This window comes from Limulus polyphemus, unplaced genomic scaffold (genome assembly GCF_000517525.1).
Source record: "Limulus polyphemus unplaced genomic scaffold, Limulus_polyphemus-2.1.2 Scaffold79, whole genome shotgun sequence".
Lineage (NCBI taxonomy): Eukaryota > Metazoa > Arthropoda > Merostomata > Xiphosura > Limulidae > Limulus > Limulus polyphemus.
In genome coordinates, this window is record NW_013665689.1 from 384,644 (window position 1) to 405,556 (window position 20,913).

A 20,913-nucleotide genomic window follows, 5' to 3' on the forward strand; every position below is an offset into this window, starting at 1 on the left:
AAAAAAAAAAAAAAAAGATGTATTGGTTTTGTGAATTTGGTTCATTTTTATTGCCACGCGATTTACTCTAGCTGCAGTTATCTTTCTAGATTAATTAATACGCAGATAGACTTAGGGAGCACGGATGTAGGGAACTCTATTTTCATTAAAATGCTAATATCATTGTGTGCGTATTTGTTAAAATTAATATATAGTGTACTTACGAGAGAACCTTCTATTATGTATTCCTGAATTTTTAATAATGTTTATTTATTTAACTAAGACGTTTGATGGCACATATTTTAAAACATTTTAAATGTTTAATTATCAACTCGTTTGTAATCTTAGGATAAACTGCAGGATGTTATCTCCTTTTTTTATTACAATTAATACGATGACGTTTGAACTAAACACAACATATAGCTATTCATCACAAATAGTGAAGGTAAAATTTCTACCATAGAAATAAAAAAAAATCAATTTAGTAAATGAATAGACGTGACGGCATTCGCAAATTAACAAAAATTTGAAGTACATTTTTCAGAAAAATAGTTGTTAACTGGAAGTCACTCGTAAAGTTGGCTTGACGTGTTGATAGTTAGTTTTCAAAAGGAATCAACATTAATCTAACAAAACCAAATCTGTATCTAACTTTACAAAATGTTTCTACTTGTGAATAAATAGTTATAGACATATGGAACTGTTTCTCATACAATCAGCTCAAACTTACGTGAGTTTTGTTTACTGCTATCATTTGCCCCTCCCCCTCTTACCCCAGTGGCGTAACGGTAAGTCTACTGGCTAACTACGCTAAAAAATCGGGTTTCGGTACCTGTGGTTGGGAGAACACGGATAGCTCATTGTGTAGCTTTGCGCTTAACAACAACAACCAACCAACCAGCTATTATTCTATAGCATTTTGTACAATATCATTAATTTATGTTGAATACGCATCACTCATGCAGTGTCAAAACTTTGTGCATTAGCACATTTCGGAAAACAAAATAAAAACAACAAAACGTTAATGTATTTAATAACAGAAACGTTACAATCGTTGCACTATCGATCTTCCCACTCCGTAAAAGTTGCAAACGTAGATTTTTTTTGTCTTTTATTAGTTGCTGACGTCAATTATGATACAGCACGTAAGTACTAAAATGTTCGTTTATGTACTGTACGTAAAGAGGGTAAGTAACGCACCAGTCTAGCGTAATATTAATCAACGAAATGTACAATATTCTGTACAGTTATAGTAGGAATTTTCTGTTGCTTCGGCGTTTCGTAATACATTCAGGCTTAATCATACAGTTTTCTTATGTTGTGAGTGGAACACTGAAGATATTTAGTCCTCATTTTGTATTCATTATTTGAGTTTGATTTTTGCTCTTCTGAACCGTTAGGAGCTTTAAACGTAATTGTATGGAAAACTTCAGTTACAATTTTGTATAATATTTGGTGAAGTTTTTATTAAACACAATTACTTAATTTGCTTTTATTTCACCACGCGTACTTTCATTTTTTTTCTGTATGAAAAACAGGTTTCAAAGCTTTTTATATGACTGTTTTCACCAATAGTTTTGGGCAACACATTAAGCCTTTCTCTATCATTGTTTCTATTTGAATTGTAAGCACTGCTTAGGTTGTAAGAAGCTTAAGAATATTTTAAACAATTACAAACTTTTGTTTCTCATAATACATACATAGGCCCGGCATGGCCAGGTGGTTAGGGCGCTCGACTCGCAAACTGAGGGTCGCAGGTTCGAATCCTCTCCCACCAAACATGCTCGCCCTTTCAGCCGTGGGGGCGTTATAACGTGACGGTCAATCCCACTATTCGTTGGTAAAAGAGTAGTCCAAGAGTTGGCGGTGGGTGGTGATGACTAGCTGCCTTCCCTCTAGTCTTGCACTGCGAAATAGTCCTCGTGTAGCTTTGCGCGGAATTCAAAACAAACAAACAAACTAATACATACGTAAAATTTGAATACTTCAAAACTTGTTTCACACGCAATGCAATATGTAAAAAAGTCAAATATTCCTGAAATCATCTTCTATTGTGTCCAGCTAAAGTAAATTAGGATAAATTCTCAATACATTTGCATTTTCGCTAATTACCGCGTTATATGCAACATCAAAACACGATAACACAGATACGGTTTAAAACAGCAAATATGATAAGATGCTAAGGTATGATTTTGAACAGACCTAACTATTAGCGTGTCTTCAGTCTTGATATGCTGAGATTCAATATCAAAACACGATAACACAGATACGGTTTAAAACAGCAAATATGATAAGATGCTAAGGTACGATTTTGAACAGACCTAACTATTAGCGTGTCTTCAGTCTTGATATGCTGAGATTCAATATCAAAATATCGCGAAAACATGGTTTAGTTATAAAGTTTTTAAACTCATTTCTTGTATTTTTTTTTGGCTTGAAATACAATAGAGAAGTGGTAAACATTACGCATGTTCGACTGTTAATATCGTGATGTATTCAAGAAAATGAAGTTTGCTGAACTTACAACAAAGCCTCATATATTAACCCACAAAGTGCCTCTAGGATATTTCCCATTGTTATGTGGTCATATTAGAAGCTTATGCAGAGACGCTGTTATCGAACAATCGTTTCCGCTCGAACGTATTCTTGAAGACTCGAGATATAATGCAAGGATGTAAAAAAGTTTCCCAAGGCTAAGGGCCCTTTTTCACGACATTCAAGCCCCTACCAGCAAAATGCAAGTATTAGTGAATCCTGAATACTTGTGGTTTATTTTAAAATGAAAGATCCATCAAGAATTTTGCAGATGGGAAAAAAATGTCATGAAAGTATTGATAAAGTACCGATTATCAGTAAAGATGGTTTTAGGACCACATGCTGTTCACAATCTTAGTACATTTATTAAACATAAGTAATAGCTGAGACCACCAACTGTTTTAAAGTAAATATGATACGTAGAACCACCTACCAACGCTATTTTCAAACGCTTCACACGAAACAATCTTTTAAGAAGGAGCAGTGCACCGTAAAGCAAGATATTTCCGTTTATTTGAGCAATTTTGATCGCTGCATTTTTTTTTGGGGGGAGGGAGGATATTTTTAATTGCTTATATCAATTTACGTACTTTTTGAAACAGTTGATTCTGATTATAAATACTGTATTCTTTTTTTTGTTAAGTGTTACTATTGTTTCATTATCATACTGCAGTTATCTTGTTTTTTATATAAAATATGTTTTATATTTTTCTGGAGAAATTGAGGCTCTATGAGGTCAAACGCTTGTCTAATATTTCATTGGGCATGGACTATTATATATATATATATATATACTATTTGCATGTTTCCTGCCTGAAGGTTATTCTTAACACAATCATAAGTAAATTTTTAGTTTGAGGAAAACCGATGGTCTAATACAACTTCATTAATTCGTAATTGAAATTTACTGGTCTTAAACAGTGAGCGGTTGATAAACAACTCAATTATTAATATTTTTTCATGAACATATTGAAATTTCTTCAAAGGTAATTTGTTATGTCTGTGTGAATATTTATTCGTTGAACTACAAATCAAAATCTTTAATAATTGCACTTTTGTAAACTTGCTTATTAAAAATAACTTAAACCTTAAGAAACATTATTTCTAGAATTTTATGAATTAACAATTAATAAAATCTAAAAGTATTGTCCTGGTCTACTACAAATAATACTTGGTACAATAGTTATACACTGAAAATACTATATCGGACATATCATGGTGCCTATTTTGATTTAATAACTTGTATGTCAGTACTATATCGGACATATCATGGTGCCTATTTTGATTTAATAACTTGTATAGTCAGTACTATATCGGACATATCATGGTGCCTATTTGATTTAATAAGTTGTATATCAGTACTATATCGGACATATCATGGTGCCTATTTTGATTTAATAACTTGTATATCAGTACTATATCGGAAATATTTTCGTCTACCACTTAGTTTCGATTAGTCTACAAATTTCTATTTTAATTCTATTTTACTTATCAGCGAATTATACTACTGCGCGCGCGCGCGCACACGCACACATATATTTATATATGTATGTGTGTGTGTATATATATATATTGTTCTTGTCAGAATGCCCCCCCCCCCCAGTGGCACAGCGGTATGTCTGCGGAATCCGGGTTTTGATACCCTTGGTGGGCAGAGCACAGATAGCCCATTGTCTAGCTTTGTGCTCAGTTACTAACAAACAAATAATTTTGTCAGAATATGGAATGAAAAGGGTCTGGAGCTCTAATTATTAGTTTTTAACAGTAAACAAAATAAAATGTTCTTTAAAACTAGACAAACAGGTAAATGAAAGTTATTATGTATTGTTTTTTGTTCATGGCTACTCAAAGATATGTGCGCTAGCCATATGAGCTGATAGACCAGAAGGAAGATAGTTGATCAACAACACCCACCGCCAACTATTCAGCTACTCTAATTGAATAGTGGGCTTAGACCATCATTCTTATTAAAAATCCGCGACCCCAAAGCGCTGAGTTTGAGTTTTTTAGATTTTTCTTTTTTTTACGGAACATATAACATGGAACTCTTGATCGACAGTCCGACACGCTAACCATTAGCGTATAAAGGGGAAAAAATATGGGAAAATAATTACCCAGCTCTGAAAATATATCTTTGAGATTAATTTATAAATTCTCTTTCTTACGACTCTACAAGGATAGAAACATGAATCTGTCAGATTGATGTTCGCCATCATACGATCTGTAAATCTATTTTCAAAAGAGAGTTTACTCTGTCTTGTATGATTAAGTTTATATATAGTTTACTCTTAAAGGGAAGGTTCCGGTATGGCCAGGTGGTTAGGGCACTCGACTCATAATCTGAGGGTCGCGGGTTCAAATCCCCGTCCCACCAAACATGCTCGTCCTTTCAGCCGCGGGGGCGTTATAATGTGACGGTCAATCCCACTATTCGTTTGTAAAAGATTAGATCAAGAGTTGGCTGTGGGTGGTGGTGACTAGCTGCCTTCCCTCTAGTCTTACACTGCTAAATTAGCGATGGCTAGCGCAGATAGCCCTCGTGTAGCTTTGCACGAAATTGAAAACAAACTCTCTTAAAGGGAAGATCGCGATACTGGGGAATATATTATTCATATTAAACATCATTGGAATTTTTTAAAGTTTTCTTTGGAACTTTATCTGTTATTTTGGGGTTATTGACTGTGAGCTGCAGGGAAGCATAAAGCGCTTTAGAAAGAATGACATTTTAATAGTTTAATCACTGCAGTAGGCCTACATCAATGACTTTATATATATTTTTTATGTTCCAACCGTCTTCGGATTTACAACGCAAAAATCAGGGGTTCGATCCCCATTGCTGGACACCGTCGATAACCCGATGTGGCTTTGCTATAAGAAAAAAAAACAAAAAAAAACACATACACACATGTTCCAAACGAATTACGGCACGTAATGTAAACCATCCAACAAACACAACGTACAAGGCAGTAAAATGAAAATTGAGAATATGTACCTATTTTAGATACCAAAACGTTTTATTTAGCTGTATCTGGCTATCATACAGTGTCGTAACCCAACATGATCTAATTATACGTTCAATAATCTCAAATCTCCATCTTTACAGGATACGTTTTACAACTCCTAGTTATTATCTGGGAAAATATTCAAATGCAACGATTATACCCACATAACAGTGGTGGATTACTATTCGAAAGTTTTTCATCTATAGTACCTTAATATATATATATATACAACACTTAAATTACATTTCATTATCAACTCATTTTTCTGTAATTCGTTCTTTAATCAACAACATGCACCAGCTCAGTAAATTTGTGTATTTACTGCAAATTTAGAGTAAGCAGAAATGTTTGTTTTCAAATATTCTGTAAATAATGAATATTATTCGTATTTATTAATAGCTAATAAATGTTTGTTGTATATATATATATATATAAGTAAATAGTTCTAGATAAGGACTGGCAATGGACAAATATATACATGTTATAATAAACATTGTCTGAGCTATATGAAATATTAATACGTGTGTTAAAAAGTATCGTTTCGATACCTGTGGTGGGCAGAGCGCAGATAGCCCATAGTGTAGCTTTGTGCTTAATTCCAAACAAACAAACCTTCTGTCTGTCTATCTAGATGTATTTTCCTTGAAAATTTTTCTCACAGAAGATCAGAAACTGGTAAGGTAAAAGTCGTGTTTGAAAACTAGTGAAAAAATCGGCTATCGTTTAATTGTATAAATTCAATCTGTTTAAACGTAGGTAGAATTTTTGAAGCAAAACAGGCTAAATGTCTATAAGTTAAAAATAAACGCAATATTCGTTTATGTTCAAGTACTTTAAGTGTCTGGACTGGTAAAAAAATTTAAGTTATCATATGTTCGTATCGAAAACACACCTAATATCTGAATAGACAATTAGGTTTAGCTTTATAAATTATCACTGATATTTGCTTTTAGTGAAATTGGGCAAATTCCACGCACTTGCGAATTTCGTGATTTTTGTTATATTACACGTGATAAATAACTCAGAAAATGAAGAATGATTCAACATTAAATTCTCTGATTAACCAGATGCTCGGGCCATGCACGTGTAATTGATATTACAATCTATGCGCACACTCATTTCAAGAAGGGCATTATATCCTGTGCTATAATTTATGTGAAAAAAGTATACATTAATTCTATATTGTTTTAGGCATTTCTTTGTTGGTTTGCTTTTGCATTGCTGTCATTATAGTCGGATTTTTTAAATTTTATCAGTATTGTTAATCTAAACATTGAAAAGTATGTTGCTACGACTGAAGATTGCTGTTTGAATAAAAAATAACACACCACTCGTATAATAAGTATTCCAATATTGTCAGTTGGCTTGTTAATCTAATATTACATTTTATCTCGGAAAAATTGGCATCATCGTTTGGTAAATACTTAAAAAAAAACTATTACAAACTGTAATTATTCCCGTCTCGATACTCGGTTTTCTCTCTGAGGCTCCCACTTTAATAGGGCATACTAAACTTAAATAGTTAAAAACTCGATGAGTGAAATACATTAGGTGATCTATAAGGGTATCTACTTCTTAAGCCTAAAACTGTCCCATGAACAATTAGGATTTTACAATTATAAACTCAGTCCATTAAGCTTAACATGGTAACATAAAGTTCTGTGGTTAGTCTTTACTTAGTGGCGATTTTTTAATATTTATCTTCTTGGAATTTTTCTTAATCACCTTGTGTTGTTTCAATAATCTCTAATCTTTTAGAAAAAAAGCGTAATAAAAAAGGGGGGGAAACGCTTATTTTGTAAATTAAACAAAAGAGAACACAGTTTTTTCTTTTTAAAATTAATCACATCAAGAGGACAGATGTGTGTATGTGTGTTTTTTTTCAAACGCACAAACAATAATATAATAGATGGGACTCTGTTAATGACAAAAAAAAAGACAATATGAATGGGATACCACATAAGGAAGATAAGCTGCAACAATACAAGTGTACTAGTGCTGTTAATGGAATACCGTGTAAGAAAGGTGTGTGCACGTATTAATTTAAAACGTCTTACGACACGTGTGTACTTATTGCTAATGAAGCAACATTAAAAAATGTGTACAATTGACCCTAGAACAGTTGGAAAACTTATTAATGTTTAAAACTTGAATTTTTAAAATCGTAACTTATCTACACGAATGTAATCAAGTTTCTATGGTTATAACATATATATTTTTATTTCCTGGAACCACTAACTAAAAAAGAATTTTATCTGGACACTAAAAATATCTTGTACTTAACTTTGGTTCATCTTTTCTTGCAATTTCCTGTTACATTTATAACAAAAACCCTACGCAAAATACAGAAATTAATTTTTGAGGTATCGTTTCATTTTAGTAAAACTGGGCAACCAGAATTAAATACTAGTTAAAAAATATGGCATATAATATCATTGTGTTGTATCATTCAGTATAGTCACTGTCTGAATTTCAGTTAAGTTTCAAGTTGGGTTTTTTTTTGGGGGGGGGGGGTTTCAGATATTTATAGAATAATTTATATCCTTGTCTATCTGAATGTTTATTAATGATGTGACATAATCAGTGTAACTAAGTTTAAAATAAGCATCAGATTTATAAGCTTTAAGATACAAAATAGCGTGCATTTTTATTCTAAAAATAGCATTTATTGTATTTCAAATAATACATATAAAACTACTGCTTTAGTTGAAAAATAGTTTTCCTGCAGATAAGTTTTGTCTTCGACCTGTTATTGATCGATAAGAGTTACAAATTCAGCTTCATCTTTCTTTTATTCTTCTCTTTCTTAGTTATTCCTTCGGAACCTGTGATAACAGTTGATAACAAGGTTGTTGAAAATGGGACTACGATCGGTGCGTTTCTCGAAGGAAGCACCATCATTGTGAAGTGTAAGTCGTCCGGAGGTAAACCTGCACCGGAAGTGACATGGAGGAATGGGACGTATCCCTTGGTAACGAAAGCCGTTCACACACCAGGCGATCAAGGTGGCGTCGACGTGGTGTCTATTGTGCGAATTACACTGTCACGCTGGGACCTAGATGCCAAATTGGTGTGTTTTGTCAATAGTAATGCCACATCAACAAGAATGAGCAAATGGGTGAAACTAGACATACATGGTAAGTAGTTACAAACATTTGAATCTCCGGCTTTCCTTCTGGGTAATCAATTATTATACAGCTTTGAAAAATTGTTGTTATCGATCATATAATTCGAATAAATTTCAAGTTACCACATCAAACACTATTTGAAATAAAGATCTGTTAGCATCCTTAAGTTCATTTGTAATTGATGCTCGAAAAATGTTAATATTTACAAGATTTCATGGTTAGGAGACACCAAGGTTACTATTTTTTGTTCTACATTTTAATTTCTATTACATTCTTGATGCATATCTGAGAGTATCTCGTAAAAGAATCAAAGAAGCGAATACCCTTTAGTTTTCACAAAGGTTTTATATATATATATGTTAATGATGGTCCAAAGATTGTTGCGTTAATTTGTAATACTACTACTACTACTAGAAGAATAGCAATAATAAATCAACGAAACCTGTAAACTGACGGAGCTGTCATATTTATTTAATACCATACAGTTGAAGTTTGGTGTAAAAAAATATTAATGAGATAAACCGTTTTGTGAACAAATTTTTTGTTAAATGTAACATTTCACATTATCTTTCTGACAATTTAAATGAGAAACCTTAATAAAAACACTAATATTTTACTTAAAAGGCATTTTGTACATTCATACATTAATTGAATAAAGCTTATGTACTTAATATTTATATACGAATGTCCAAAGGGACTTATATTTTACTTAAAAAGCATATCTCACTTTGATCCTTTTGTACATTCGTATATATATTGAATAAAGCTTATTTACTTAATATATATATACGAATGTCCAAGGGGACTTATATTTTACTTAAAAAGCATATCTCACTTTGATCCTTTTGTACTTTCGTGTATATATTTAGTAAAGCTTGTTTAGCGTAAACTATATTGAAACAATATTTATACCTTCGAAATATCAATATTTTAATAAAACAGACGATAAAGTTATATTTTAAATTCAGTTGAAAAAAGCTACTACAAGCAATTGCATAAACAACATTAAGTCTGCAAACTTACTTTTTCAAACAGATTATGATTTAATCCTTCCTGTAGTTTTATGTACCATCTAAACTTATTAAAAGGAGAGGTTTCAAAATATCTTGTCTTTTTTTTTTTTCTTAAGAAAAAAAAAATTGTTTGATGATAAATCTAAAATTATTTAAGGGTTCAGCCTCATAGCCTGTCAGTTGGCTTCTCTTTGATTGAGGTCTCAGAGCTAGATCCAATATTATTAACCGAAAAATATTAGTCTTGGTCTCTATGGTTGGTATCTGTAAAGGAGCAAAAAATGAACTTAGGTTAAAAATAAATGTCGTTGTAAATAGTTAATTACGAAAAGGATTAAAATGAACAGATACAATTTTATAAAGTATTATATAGCAATATTATTACCATTTGATTATACGTTTGATTATATGCTTTCGTTTTTGTTTTCCAATCTAAAAAAAAAAAAAAATTAAAAATCTAAAGGAAGAAGTAAATCGAACTCCAAATTAATAAGCTATAAAGTAACATGATAATTATATATAAGTTTAAAGTAATTAAGTAGTTTCGTCTAATATAACACAAATATTTTTGTTATTTCTTAACTGATTTTGCTTGCGGTGGCTCAGCGACATGCTTCAGGGCTTATAATGTTAAAATTCGGGTTCGATCCCTGCGTTGTTTTGTTCTGTAATTTTCTATCGAATCCTTAGCCCGTTAATATTATTGTTCATACTTACTATAAGCTATAATAATAGTTTTATTTGACAAGAGTTTCTAAATTAAAAAGAAACATTATTACCAGATTACTATATTATCATAATATAATATTACATTACAATAAAGTATTGGCACAACTCATTGCTAACTGTTCAAAACCAAAATCAATCAGCGGATAAGAACGTAAAATTGTTCATTAACAAAACCAGCTCAATTTTGTCTTTCCCTGAGCACAGTACTTTTCTAGAGGGTGGGAAAAGTTTAAGTACACTTTTGTAGAAAGCTCTATCTTTAAAACAGAAGTAATGTTTCTACTAACACTTTTTATAGTGCGTATTCTATACGATAGTACTGTTATGACAGCGGAAGTCACGTGACGCTGGAAGCATGCGCTCTGGAGTTTCTAGAAGGATCATGACTGTTCCTGGCAACTCTAGTCTTTTCTACGCGCCCTCTATTTTAGTATATAAGCCGGCAGATAAATTGATAACGAGGGGGATAATCGAGTCAAGCTGTAAGTAAAGTGTGTAAATGGTTGTGAATTATAGCGTGTGTTTAAGTTAAAGTGTGGAGATTAAGTGTATCGCTGAAGTTCTTCGGAAAGAATTTTTACGGGAAATTAACAAGCGACTAGAGACGTAACAGTACTGTCGAGCATGCATTGCTAACAGGATAAGAGAAGTTTTCGTGATTCATTGTGTGTATCTACTTTTGTGTGTTATAAATTCTTAATGTATAAACTGTGGTTATTATGAAAAATCCCTGTGAAATTCGTCGAAAGTAAATTAAAGTTTTCTATTCTATGAACATTCATTAAAATAATTCTCAGAATTTTTTAGGTTTAACAATATTGTGGTTGAAATGTTAAAAACGTGTTTAAATTAATGTTCAAATTCAGTATATAGAATAATTAATTTCAATGTTTGAAATGTCGTAAATGACGTAACACATTTTGTTTACTAGATTCCAGGTTAAATTTTAATTTCGGAAAATCTTCTGGAAAGATATTCATAAGAATCCATTCAAGAGCTTTGTCATTTTTTGACCCACACGCAAGAAAGTGAAAATTTTTTACAAAGAATCAATAATGTCCTTTTCTTCTTACTGCTGATGATAGACGAGCCAAGCAATCGTGCGTGTACATGCATCATTACTATAGGTAGAAAGTGAGTCCTGGTCTTCGAAACAAATTAACGTGGAAATGAAGTTAGACTGAACTTTATCTAAAGTTTACGTGCTGACTGATAGGTTTAATACAAATCTCTTTTCTACAGAGAGCTGTTGAACAACGTGCTACCATTTATCATCTGCATGTAAATGTAAAGGAAAACTTTCGGAATAAAACAGAAAAATGCTATTCTTGTATTTTCAGGTTCTGTGCGATAAAAATGACTGAAACGTTAGTTTCTTATTATGTTCAGTTCAAAGTCCAGAAACAAAAAGTTATTAAAATACTTTGTTTAATCAACGATTAAATTCAGGGACTACTAATGCTTTTCTATTACAATAACCTTTGTTCTTTAACTACCGTGTTCAGAGGTTACCAATGGTGAACCATTATAATACTCTACATAATTAATTATGGAGCACTGTTTAGTCATAGAGCTAACTGTAGTGCATATTTGCCCGAAATTTCGCTTCAGAATATTGTAAGGAGTGTATATTAAACCAACAACAACAAAAATTAGTCACCTTACTGTGTTATTTTTCGTTGTCACAGACGGTAAGTTAGTGGACGACGTTTTTAATCTATATATATATAAAAGCGAAATTTGTTGTATGTCTATCCACTAACTCCTAGCACAGTATTTATCCAATCTCTATCCAACTTGGCATGGTGACACCAACGTTCGCCAGAAGTAACATGGTGTGGTCAAAATTCTCCTGTGCTTCTGTCACGCCGATAACATTGAGTAAATAATAGTTAGATTAGATTTGAGGGTAGACTGGTAGAGATCGTGATGAGTAATAAAATCGAATCGGGTATAAGCGTGCCCCAAGCTTGGTGTTGCTAACACATGAAAATCATAATAATTGGCTGAAATTCTCCATTACATTTGCTAGGTTCAACATTTAGTTGTAGATTAAATTTTTTCTCGGTAACAATTGGCTACTTATGTATGAATTTTTGTATGATTCATCCCTATCTTGGTTCTGTACTTTTTGCCATTGCCATCCCTACATCATCCTTATTTTTTAATTTTTGTTTATTATCTATATCCATAAAGCTCAGAAATATTTCAGTTTTATAAATCAAACGTATTTCTAAAACAAAAATGCTAGGTAACAGTGGATATTCTACGTTTACATTCGTTCTGAGTAAACAAGTAATGATGTTTTCCCTTTACAAAGTCATAAAATGTGCGTACAATACCATTGTCTCATTTGAAAATATTACTTCCTCAATATCAATTAAATAATAGGTCCACAGTGTTTCACACTTTGTGGCATAGATTACCAATACACTTTTGTTCTCTACTATATAACACATATTAATGTAATTTATTAACTAAGGCATACTCTTATTAGATAACATACTGTTCAGTAGTAACCCTAATAACCAAAGCAAATAATTTCAGTGTCACGTTATATTTAATATATGCTAAAGTGAACATACAGTCTTCAGAATACCTTAACTCAAATGATGTCATGAAAATAAAAGTAATCATGAACATAAATAAGCAGAAATAACCCTTACTCTTATAGACCATAATTATCTATGCAGATCAAATTTCATGTCGTCAGCTGTAAAACATGCCAATATACACACACACACACTAATATAGCAGAAATGCCAGGGGTGACAGCAAAAATACTTTCACCAATGAGCCCGAATCACTATGCTTCTCTGCTAGCAATGTTATGTGTGTGTGTGTTTCAAACATACTATATTACATAAAGAAAAAATAACTAGTAAAATGATACACATTTTGCCCTGATTTATACAGTCTATGCAAATTTCTCACGCTCGTTAGATTAGGACTTTCTTACTGCACTTTGTTTATCAAAGCCTCAGTCACCAGTTTGCTCATGAAGTTTCTATGGACAAATATCTACCAATATTAGAAACAAAACTAAATCTGAATGCTCAGGAAGCCAGAATTATTAATTATTACGATACTTTGGAGAATCAGAATTCTCAGTAACCACCATCAATCAAATACAACCATCAAATCCTATACTTCAAACGTAGTTGTGAGTATTCTTTTATGAATTATCAAGTGATATTTGGTACTGGTCTCATGTGATTCAATAATTGTTTGAAGTTGTAGAGATATTTCTAGAAAGTAGATCAAAAGATTGTTGCTAGGTGCTTAGTTAGGGAAGCAGAGGTTGTCAGACAAGATCTCAAGATCTATCAGTTAATCAACTGTGAGTGCTGTGTCATGATCGAGCACCTATTGTACGATGTCCTGTAGACATCTTGCAACGAAACTCCACGACATATCCCAGATAGCGGCTAATTCCAGCCAAAATTATTATGAAGAGAATGTTAGCGTCTTTCTCAATCATCAGAGTAGACAGATCGCTCGCATACCTACTCGGGAACTTCTTAGATAACCAGAGATAAAAGTGTGTTAAAGGACCAGGTAAAAGAAACCTGGATTAAGTTAGAGTCACCCTTAATTTTCAGTTACTGACTAGACAGAAGACAGCCAATTAGCAGCATGTTCCGTTATAAGTGTTTTGTTTGGCTCTTTGAACCAAAGAATGGGATAAACAACCACTATATTAATGCGCCTATCATGTTGTGAAACTCAGATGCCTTGATCTCTAGCTCGACAATCTAACTAGTAGGCCAGACAACGAAAAAACGTGTTCAAAATAAAATGTGCAAAAGAAATCCATTGGCGATGCCATAAACATGTAAGTAAATAACTTATTTTGTGGTATTCAGGTACACTGATGTCCAAGTGGAAAATATCAACTATATCTGCAATAATGTTAGTTTGGAAAACGTTCTGTAGAGAACAAGTTCGATGATGGACAACAAAGAATTGAAGCAAACACAAATGAACAAATTATTCATATACGGCAAAAGTATTTACTTACATGGCCGGATTCTACGTCCGTTGAATATATTTTAGATGCTAGGATAGAGACAGAGGACAGGAAAGGATTGTAATAATTACGATATCTAACTTGCAATTCCGACAGAAAATCTTAGTAAGGCATCCCACAATTCCTAGATTAACAACTTCAATGATCAATCTCGTACACATTACCCAAGAACATAAACCCTTCAATCATGCCAACTTTAATGAGTATTTGTTTTCGTAACTCCCACAACAAAAGAGTATAACCTCATTTCAGAAGGGAATGAAACAGAAACATGGTCAAGGAAATATAAACTTACAGAACAATCTTTGCCTAAGATAAAGAATTAGCGCAAGTTTATGACATTTGCAAAACACCAGCACAAAAATTGAATATAGCGAAAGAAAGATATGTTGTTCACCGAAGGGTGAAATTAGTACTTATTTTACCTGTCACAATATATTAACAAGTGACAGTGTTTTCTCTTTACATTATCTTCACTTGTCAAATGAAATATTTATAAAATTACACATATACACTCATATATATATATATATATATATATATATATATACGTACACACACAAATTATTTCACGAAACTTAACTATTTTGAAGTTGTGTGATTATTTGTTCTATTTCGCGCAAAGCTATGCCAGCTGTCCATAATTTTAAAGTGGTGGACTAAAGGGAAGGCAGTTAATCGATACTTTCTACCGCCAACTTTTGGGCTACCCTTGTCAGACCGAATATTGGAGTTTTGGGCGGCAACTGTAGGAAAAGTTTGAAAGTTAACGATCTTTGCATGAATTTTACATACAAAGCGTTTTCTCATAATTATGAATAATTGTTATAAATTCATTAAGCAGTCGATGTGAAAGTGTCAAATAACAATTGATTCTATCCACACAGTTCGTCTACTTTTTTTTTTGTAAAATATTTTCGCATAAGTACAAAATAAGCAGAGGTCAAAAATAAAGACACCACTGTATTATGAAACACTGTACCTCGTTGTCAAAATCGTTACGTTTACGAATGTTAACCCTGTTTTTTGTTTGTTTATGTGAAGTAAAGGTACCGTGAGAAAGCTTTAGTCATATGGAGGATATATAATATTCATAAGTATTAGGAACAGACAATAATACAAAATAATGTATAGAAAATATATATAAAAGAAATACTGGAAATAGCGTGCAAAATTTACAGTAATACAGAAGTTTAGTTTGAATTTTGCGCAAAGCTACACGAGGGATTTCTGCGCTAGCCGTCCCTAATTTAGCAGCGGAAGACTAGAGGGAAGGCAGCTATTCATTACAACCCACAGCCAATTCTGGGGCTACTCTTTTACCTATGAATAGTGGGATTGACCGTCACTTTATAACGCACCCACGGCATGTTTGGTGGGGCGGGGATTCGAACTCGCGACCCTCAGATTGCGAATTAAGCGCCCTAACCACCTGGCCATGTCGGGCCAATAATGCAGAGACTGCAGAATAACATCCTCTAAGTGTGATGACTTGTGATGTAGATTACTTTTTTGAATGTAGATTACGGAATTATAAAGACGCTAAACAAAAATGTACAGACATAAGCACTGATTTTTTACAAATGTCTACATTTTAGCTTTGACAATAGGAAATTCTTGGCTCATTTTGAACAATGTTGCAATTTGAAGCTAAAGCTGTAAAAGCTCTAATTAGTTCAATAACACAAGCTACAACGACTCTTGGTTTTATATAATTTTCGGAAGGTCCAAAATTCGAGTCGCGAATGCTGCTGAACACGTTCCGCAGTTTCAGTTTTGAAGGTGATACAAACATGTCCTTCAATTACGCTTTTCAGAAAAGCCGTGCAGGGGATGGACGACGCTTCTCTCTGGTGGTCGCTGCCCCTGGGTAGGAGATTAAGATAAATTTGAGATGTCTATGCCTAAACTTTAGGTTATATGATCTAGCCGTTGAGCTCATGTGTGCCACACAGGTTGAAATTACCAAACACATCTTAAAACTTCAAATACAGTAGTTTTGATTTTAAGCACAAATTAAAACACCGGGTAAGGATCAAACCGCGAATTGTAACGTTAAGCTTATCGCTGAACTGCCGTGTGACAAATGAAGAAAAAGTTAAATTTGTTAAGTTTAGTTGTTTACTATTAATGGTTACTGAAACAAAATCTGTTTGGATGGCTAACGAAACAGCTGTTAAAGGTGCAAGATACTTATCAACCACGATACACATAAAAATGTAATCAGAGGCAAACTATTAATATTTGAACAGAAACATCTACATATAATAACCACTTTGTTTACCAAAGAGTTCTACGGGAATCATTAAAGAAGCATTTCGTGAGGAAGTTTATGAACATAACAGCTGTAATGGCTCATGAAAGAACTATGTATCTTATATATTAATAATCTGTTCTATAACCTGCTATCATGCAATATTTAACCTTTGGATATAAACCTACCATATCAGCTTAAAACCGAGGGTGTTTATAGCTCATCGTTTTGAACAACTAGAGATTTTAAAGTATATTTCTGGCTGCAACAGTATTAAAAAGCCACGAATTGTCTATTGAGAAATGTAAAATATAATAAATATATAAGATTATTATATGCTTAACTGAAGTGAATATTTTCTCACAAATATGTGCAGTCTGTAAAACGTATTCTTTGTATTATAAATTTCAGCGTATAACGATCGCATCACAACTACGACTAGAGAGGGCGTGTTTTTTATTGTTAGACTATAAATTGAAATAATTATACTAGTTCTGTGTAAAATCTATCTTCTGAAAGTGTAGAAAAGACATTAAGAAAGGTTACGTTTATATGCCGATATTGCCATTGATATCATTCACACACCATTTCTTCATTAGAACTTGCTAATCAAATGAAAGCATTTAATTATTCCCTTTCTATCATAAAATCCACAATAAAGTCTGCGGACTTACAACCCTAGAATCCGGGTTTTGATACTTGTGGTGGGCAGAGCACAGTTAGTCCATTGTATTGCTTTGCGCTTAACTTCAAACAAACAAGAACTAAGAAAAAAAATCCCATCTAAAACTTTCTGTTATTTGGCTGATAATTTTATGATAATGACAAATAAATGTAATTTTACTGGTCTAAAACATTTCTACGTTTATAGTAATTAATTCAAAATGTTGCACTCAAGGTAACGGCTGATTGAAGTAAGAACCATAAATTCACTTACTAATATTTACATTGAGAATTACCAATCATGTAACGTATATGTATAGTATAGTGTTATTCTTATGGCTTAATTTCCATTACTTGCACATTTTTAGTGAAGAACTTAATTGCAGATGAAGTTTAGTGCTAGGTTCATTATCTCAATTGTTGTGTAGTTGATTGATACATATATATATATGTGTATGTAACTTTGAAGAAAACTTGTTAGATCTTACTAAAACTGTTATTCGTATTAAAAACATTTTAGTTTCATGGCCAGGTGGTTAGGGCGCTCGACACGCAATCTAAGGGTCACGGGTTCGAATCCCCGTCCCACCAAACATCCTTGCCCTTTCAGCTGTGTGGACGTTATAATTTGACTGTCAATCCCACTATTCGTTGGTAAAAGAGTAGCCCAAGAGTTGGCGGTGGGTGGTGATGACCTTCCCTCTAGTCTTACATTGCTAAATTAGGGACGTCTAGAGCAGATAGCCCTCGTGTAGCTTTGCGCGAAATTCAAAACAAAAAATATATTAGAAATTAAACATTTGTATGAATAAAGAAAAAAAGAGATTAGATAGTGACTATTTGTAACCAGATTTAAATGGCTTAATCTATATGACTGTAATATAAAAAGGAACAAAAAAATACTTGTTGAATAATTATATATATATATATTTCTAAATGATTGTTTAGTTTCGTCGAAGTAAGTTCTTAAATATGTTTATCTATAGTCGACAAATATACTTTTTTCTCGTCTATTTTATCATTTTGTCTGTCCATGTCACAAACATTCCGGCTTGAAGTTTGTTTTAACAACGTAACTGAAATATTTTAAGAAACCTTAACTTAAACTTTTTTTACAAATTGTAAAAATATAAGTAAAAAACAACTCTACAAAACATTTTTAAGAATTGAAAACGAAGATAGTTTTCTCGAATTGAAGAGACATTAATGTGTTCCAATACACAAACGGCATCATTAAATGAAGGAAAAATTCTAATCGGGTATGTTCTTGATTGATGGACTTCCCTGGACTTAACGGAAAAAAAAATTGTTAGCTTTGTTAGAACTAGAATATACACAGTTACGAAAAACACTTAACAACATTCGTTGTTTTTACACCTCCAGATCCTAATGAAAGAATGACGTATAAATCACGTGATGTTAGGAAAACACGTAGGCTCAAAAAATCAATTTAATACAAAGATACGAAACCGTATAACCTGAGCGCTTTTTCGAAAACTCGTCCTTTCTTCTTCAGGGGCAAACTCTACAAATCACGTGTATATTTCTATTACAAATTACAAACTGAATCTTTTAAGAAAGTTAGTTGGTTAATATTACGATGTTAATTTTACGGTATAGCTATTTAGAGTACAAACTCGGCGATATTTAATAGAAGATATATTTTATACTGATAGTGCTGCTAAGCAATGAATGATAATTGGATTGTATAATATTATGGCTATGACAGATCAATTGATTTATTTGATTTCTCATGCAACCAGAAATACAAGAGATGGGTCATTCAGCCTACACTCGTAAAGGGATATTTGGTAAAGATGGTTTTACATCAATATGAAATACGGTCACCACGAGTAGCAAGACTATTTTAAAACCGATATTGCATGCTCAATATCAAAGGACCTGACTGAGGCTTTTCCATTTCTCTGAAAGAGCTGATTTTAGGACATAATTGGTTTCTGGGGTCATTTCGAGGAATGCGATGCGTCTCCTGAAAACAATCAATATATGTTTGATGTGAACATGTAGCCACTCCATTCTTTCAAAATCCTCTCTTCCTTAAGGAGAGTGTTGACCGGTTTAGCAAGGTAGGGAGGACATCATTACCCGTTATAATGAAGTCAAGGATACTTTCACCTAAGTATATCAGCCCAAAATTTGACGGATATTGTTTCCATAATGTGTGGTATCATCGGAATCATCCAGCAGGATGTAGAATCGTCTCCCCCCACGGATTCGCTAAGTATTACCAAACGAAGCATCTCGGCCCACGGATTCGCTAAGTATTACCAATCATCTCGGCCCACGGATTCGCTAAGTATTACCAAACGAAGCATCTCGGCCCACGGTTTCGCTAAGTACTACCAAACGAATCATCTCGGCCCACGGATTCGCTAAGTATTACCAAACGAATCATCTCAGCCCACGGATTCGCTAAGTATTACCAAACGAATCATCTCGGCCCACGGATTCGCTAAGTACTACCAAACGAATCATCTCGGCCCCGAGGTTTGCAAAGACGCAAAACTTTTCACCCAACCACTTAGGGAACCCAGGTATTTCTCGAAAATACTTTTACGGGGATTCCTTGAAAGTGGACCCCAAATTAGGCATTGATTTAGATTAGAGCACGCCTATTAATTACCGTTCATAACTTGATTAAAGAAACTTACTTTGCATTATAGCGGCAATGATAATTAAACTGAAAAAGTGCAAAATAGTAGTTCAATAATTAAATTTACATTATAACGGCCCTGTAAATGTGGGCATTAGGCCCACGGGTTCGTTAATATATGTATATTCTTCAGCTTTAAATTTATTTGTGGCGACGTTGTATTTTTCAATGGTCAGTGAAACGTAACTGGATCAACGTATAAATATTGTTCCTATAAAGTGCTGTTAACTTCCAAGTATTAAATGTTTTCATAACCGAAAATGTACAATATGAAAATTTTTTATACCCACACATATGTGCTAGACGCTATTATTATTATTATTGTTATTATATATGGCATCTTTAATTATGGTTAAAATATTAACCTCAGGATATTGAAAGGTTCATTCCATTACAGCTGTTACAATTATCATATCAATGTTAGCTGGGCTTTGGTCTAAGGATAGCCGAAAGTAAACTGAACATTTATTGTTTTAGTGCCTAATGTAAGTTTTAATTGAAATTTCGATGTATTTGTTGCCATTTGTTAAACTAATTTTATCTAAACATCAAAGACAATTAGAACAAGGATACAAAAGTAAATGTCTGAATTATATATGCATTAAACGTAATATAGAAAGAGACATTACGTTCGTGACAAGCATTATATATATATATATTGTGCTGTGACTCAGTACAGTAAAAGGTTGTTCGATGAAAATATGGTTCCTGTTGTAATTTCTGCTCTAAACGTAATCTGTGATATACTGTGTTTTTAAAGAGTCAACATTGGCCCGTAAATGTTCTATCTCATCTCAGTACAGCAAAAAAAAAAAAAAAAAAAAATAGCAGTAGTAAAACCAAGTGTGTTAGTAATAAATAAGTAGAATAAGTCCGTTTGTACGTAAATTTACTAAAAATTAATTT

The 20,913-nt window shown here is 32.9% G+C and overlaps 1 protein-coding gene across 1 annotated transcript in view; it reads left to right on the top strand.

The window, feature by feature from the left end:
* LOC106467328 (titin-like) overlaps positions 1 to 20,913 on the top strand; it is a 125,409-nt gene that overhangs the window by 65,206 nt on the left and 39,290 nt on the right. Inside the window, exon 3 of the mRNA XM_022396170.1 lies at positions 8,327 to 8,653. Coding sequence (XP_022251878.1) covers positions 8,327 to 8,653 — 327 coding nt within the window. The remainder of the gene's footprint in view (positions 1 to 8,326; positions 8,654 to 20,913) is intronic.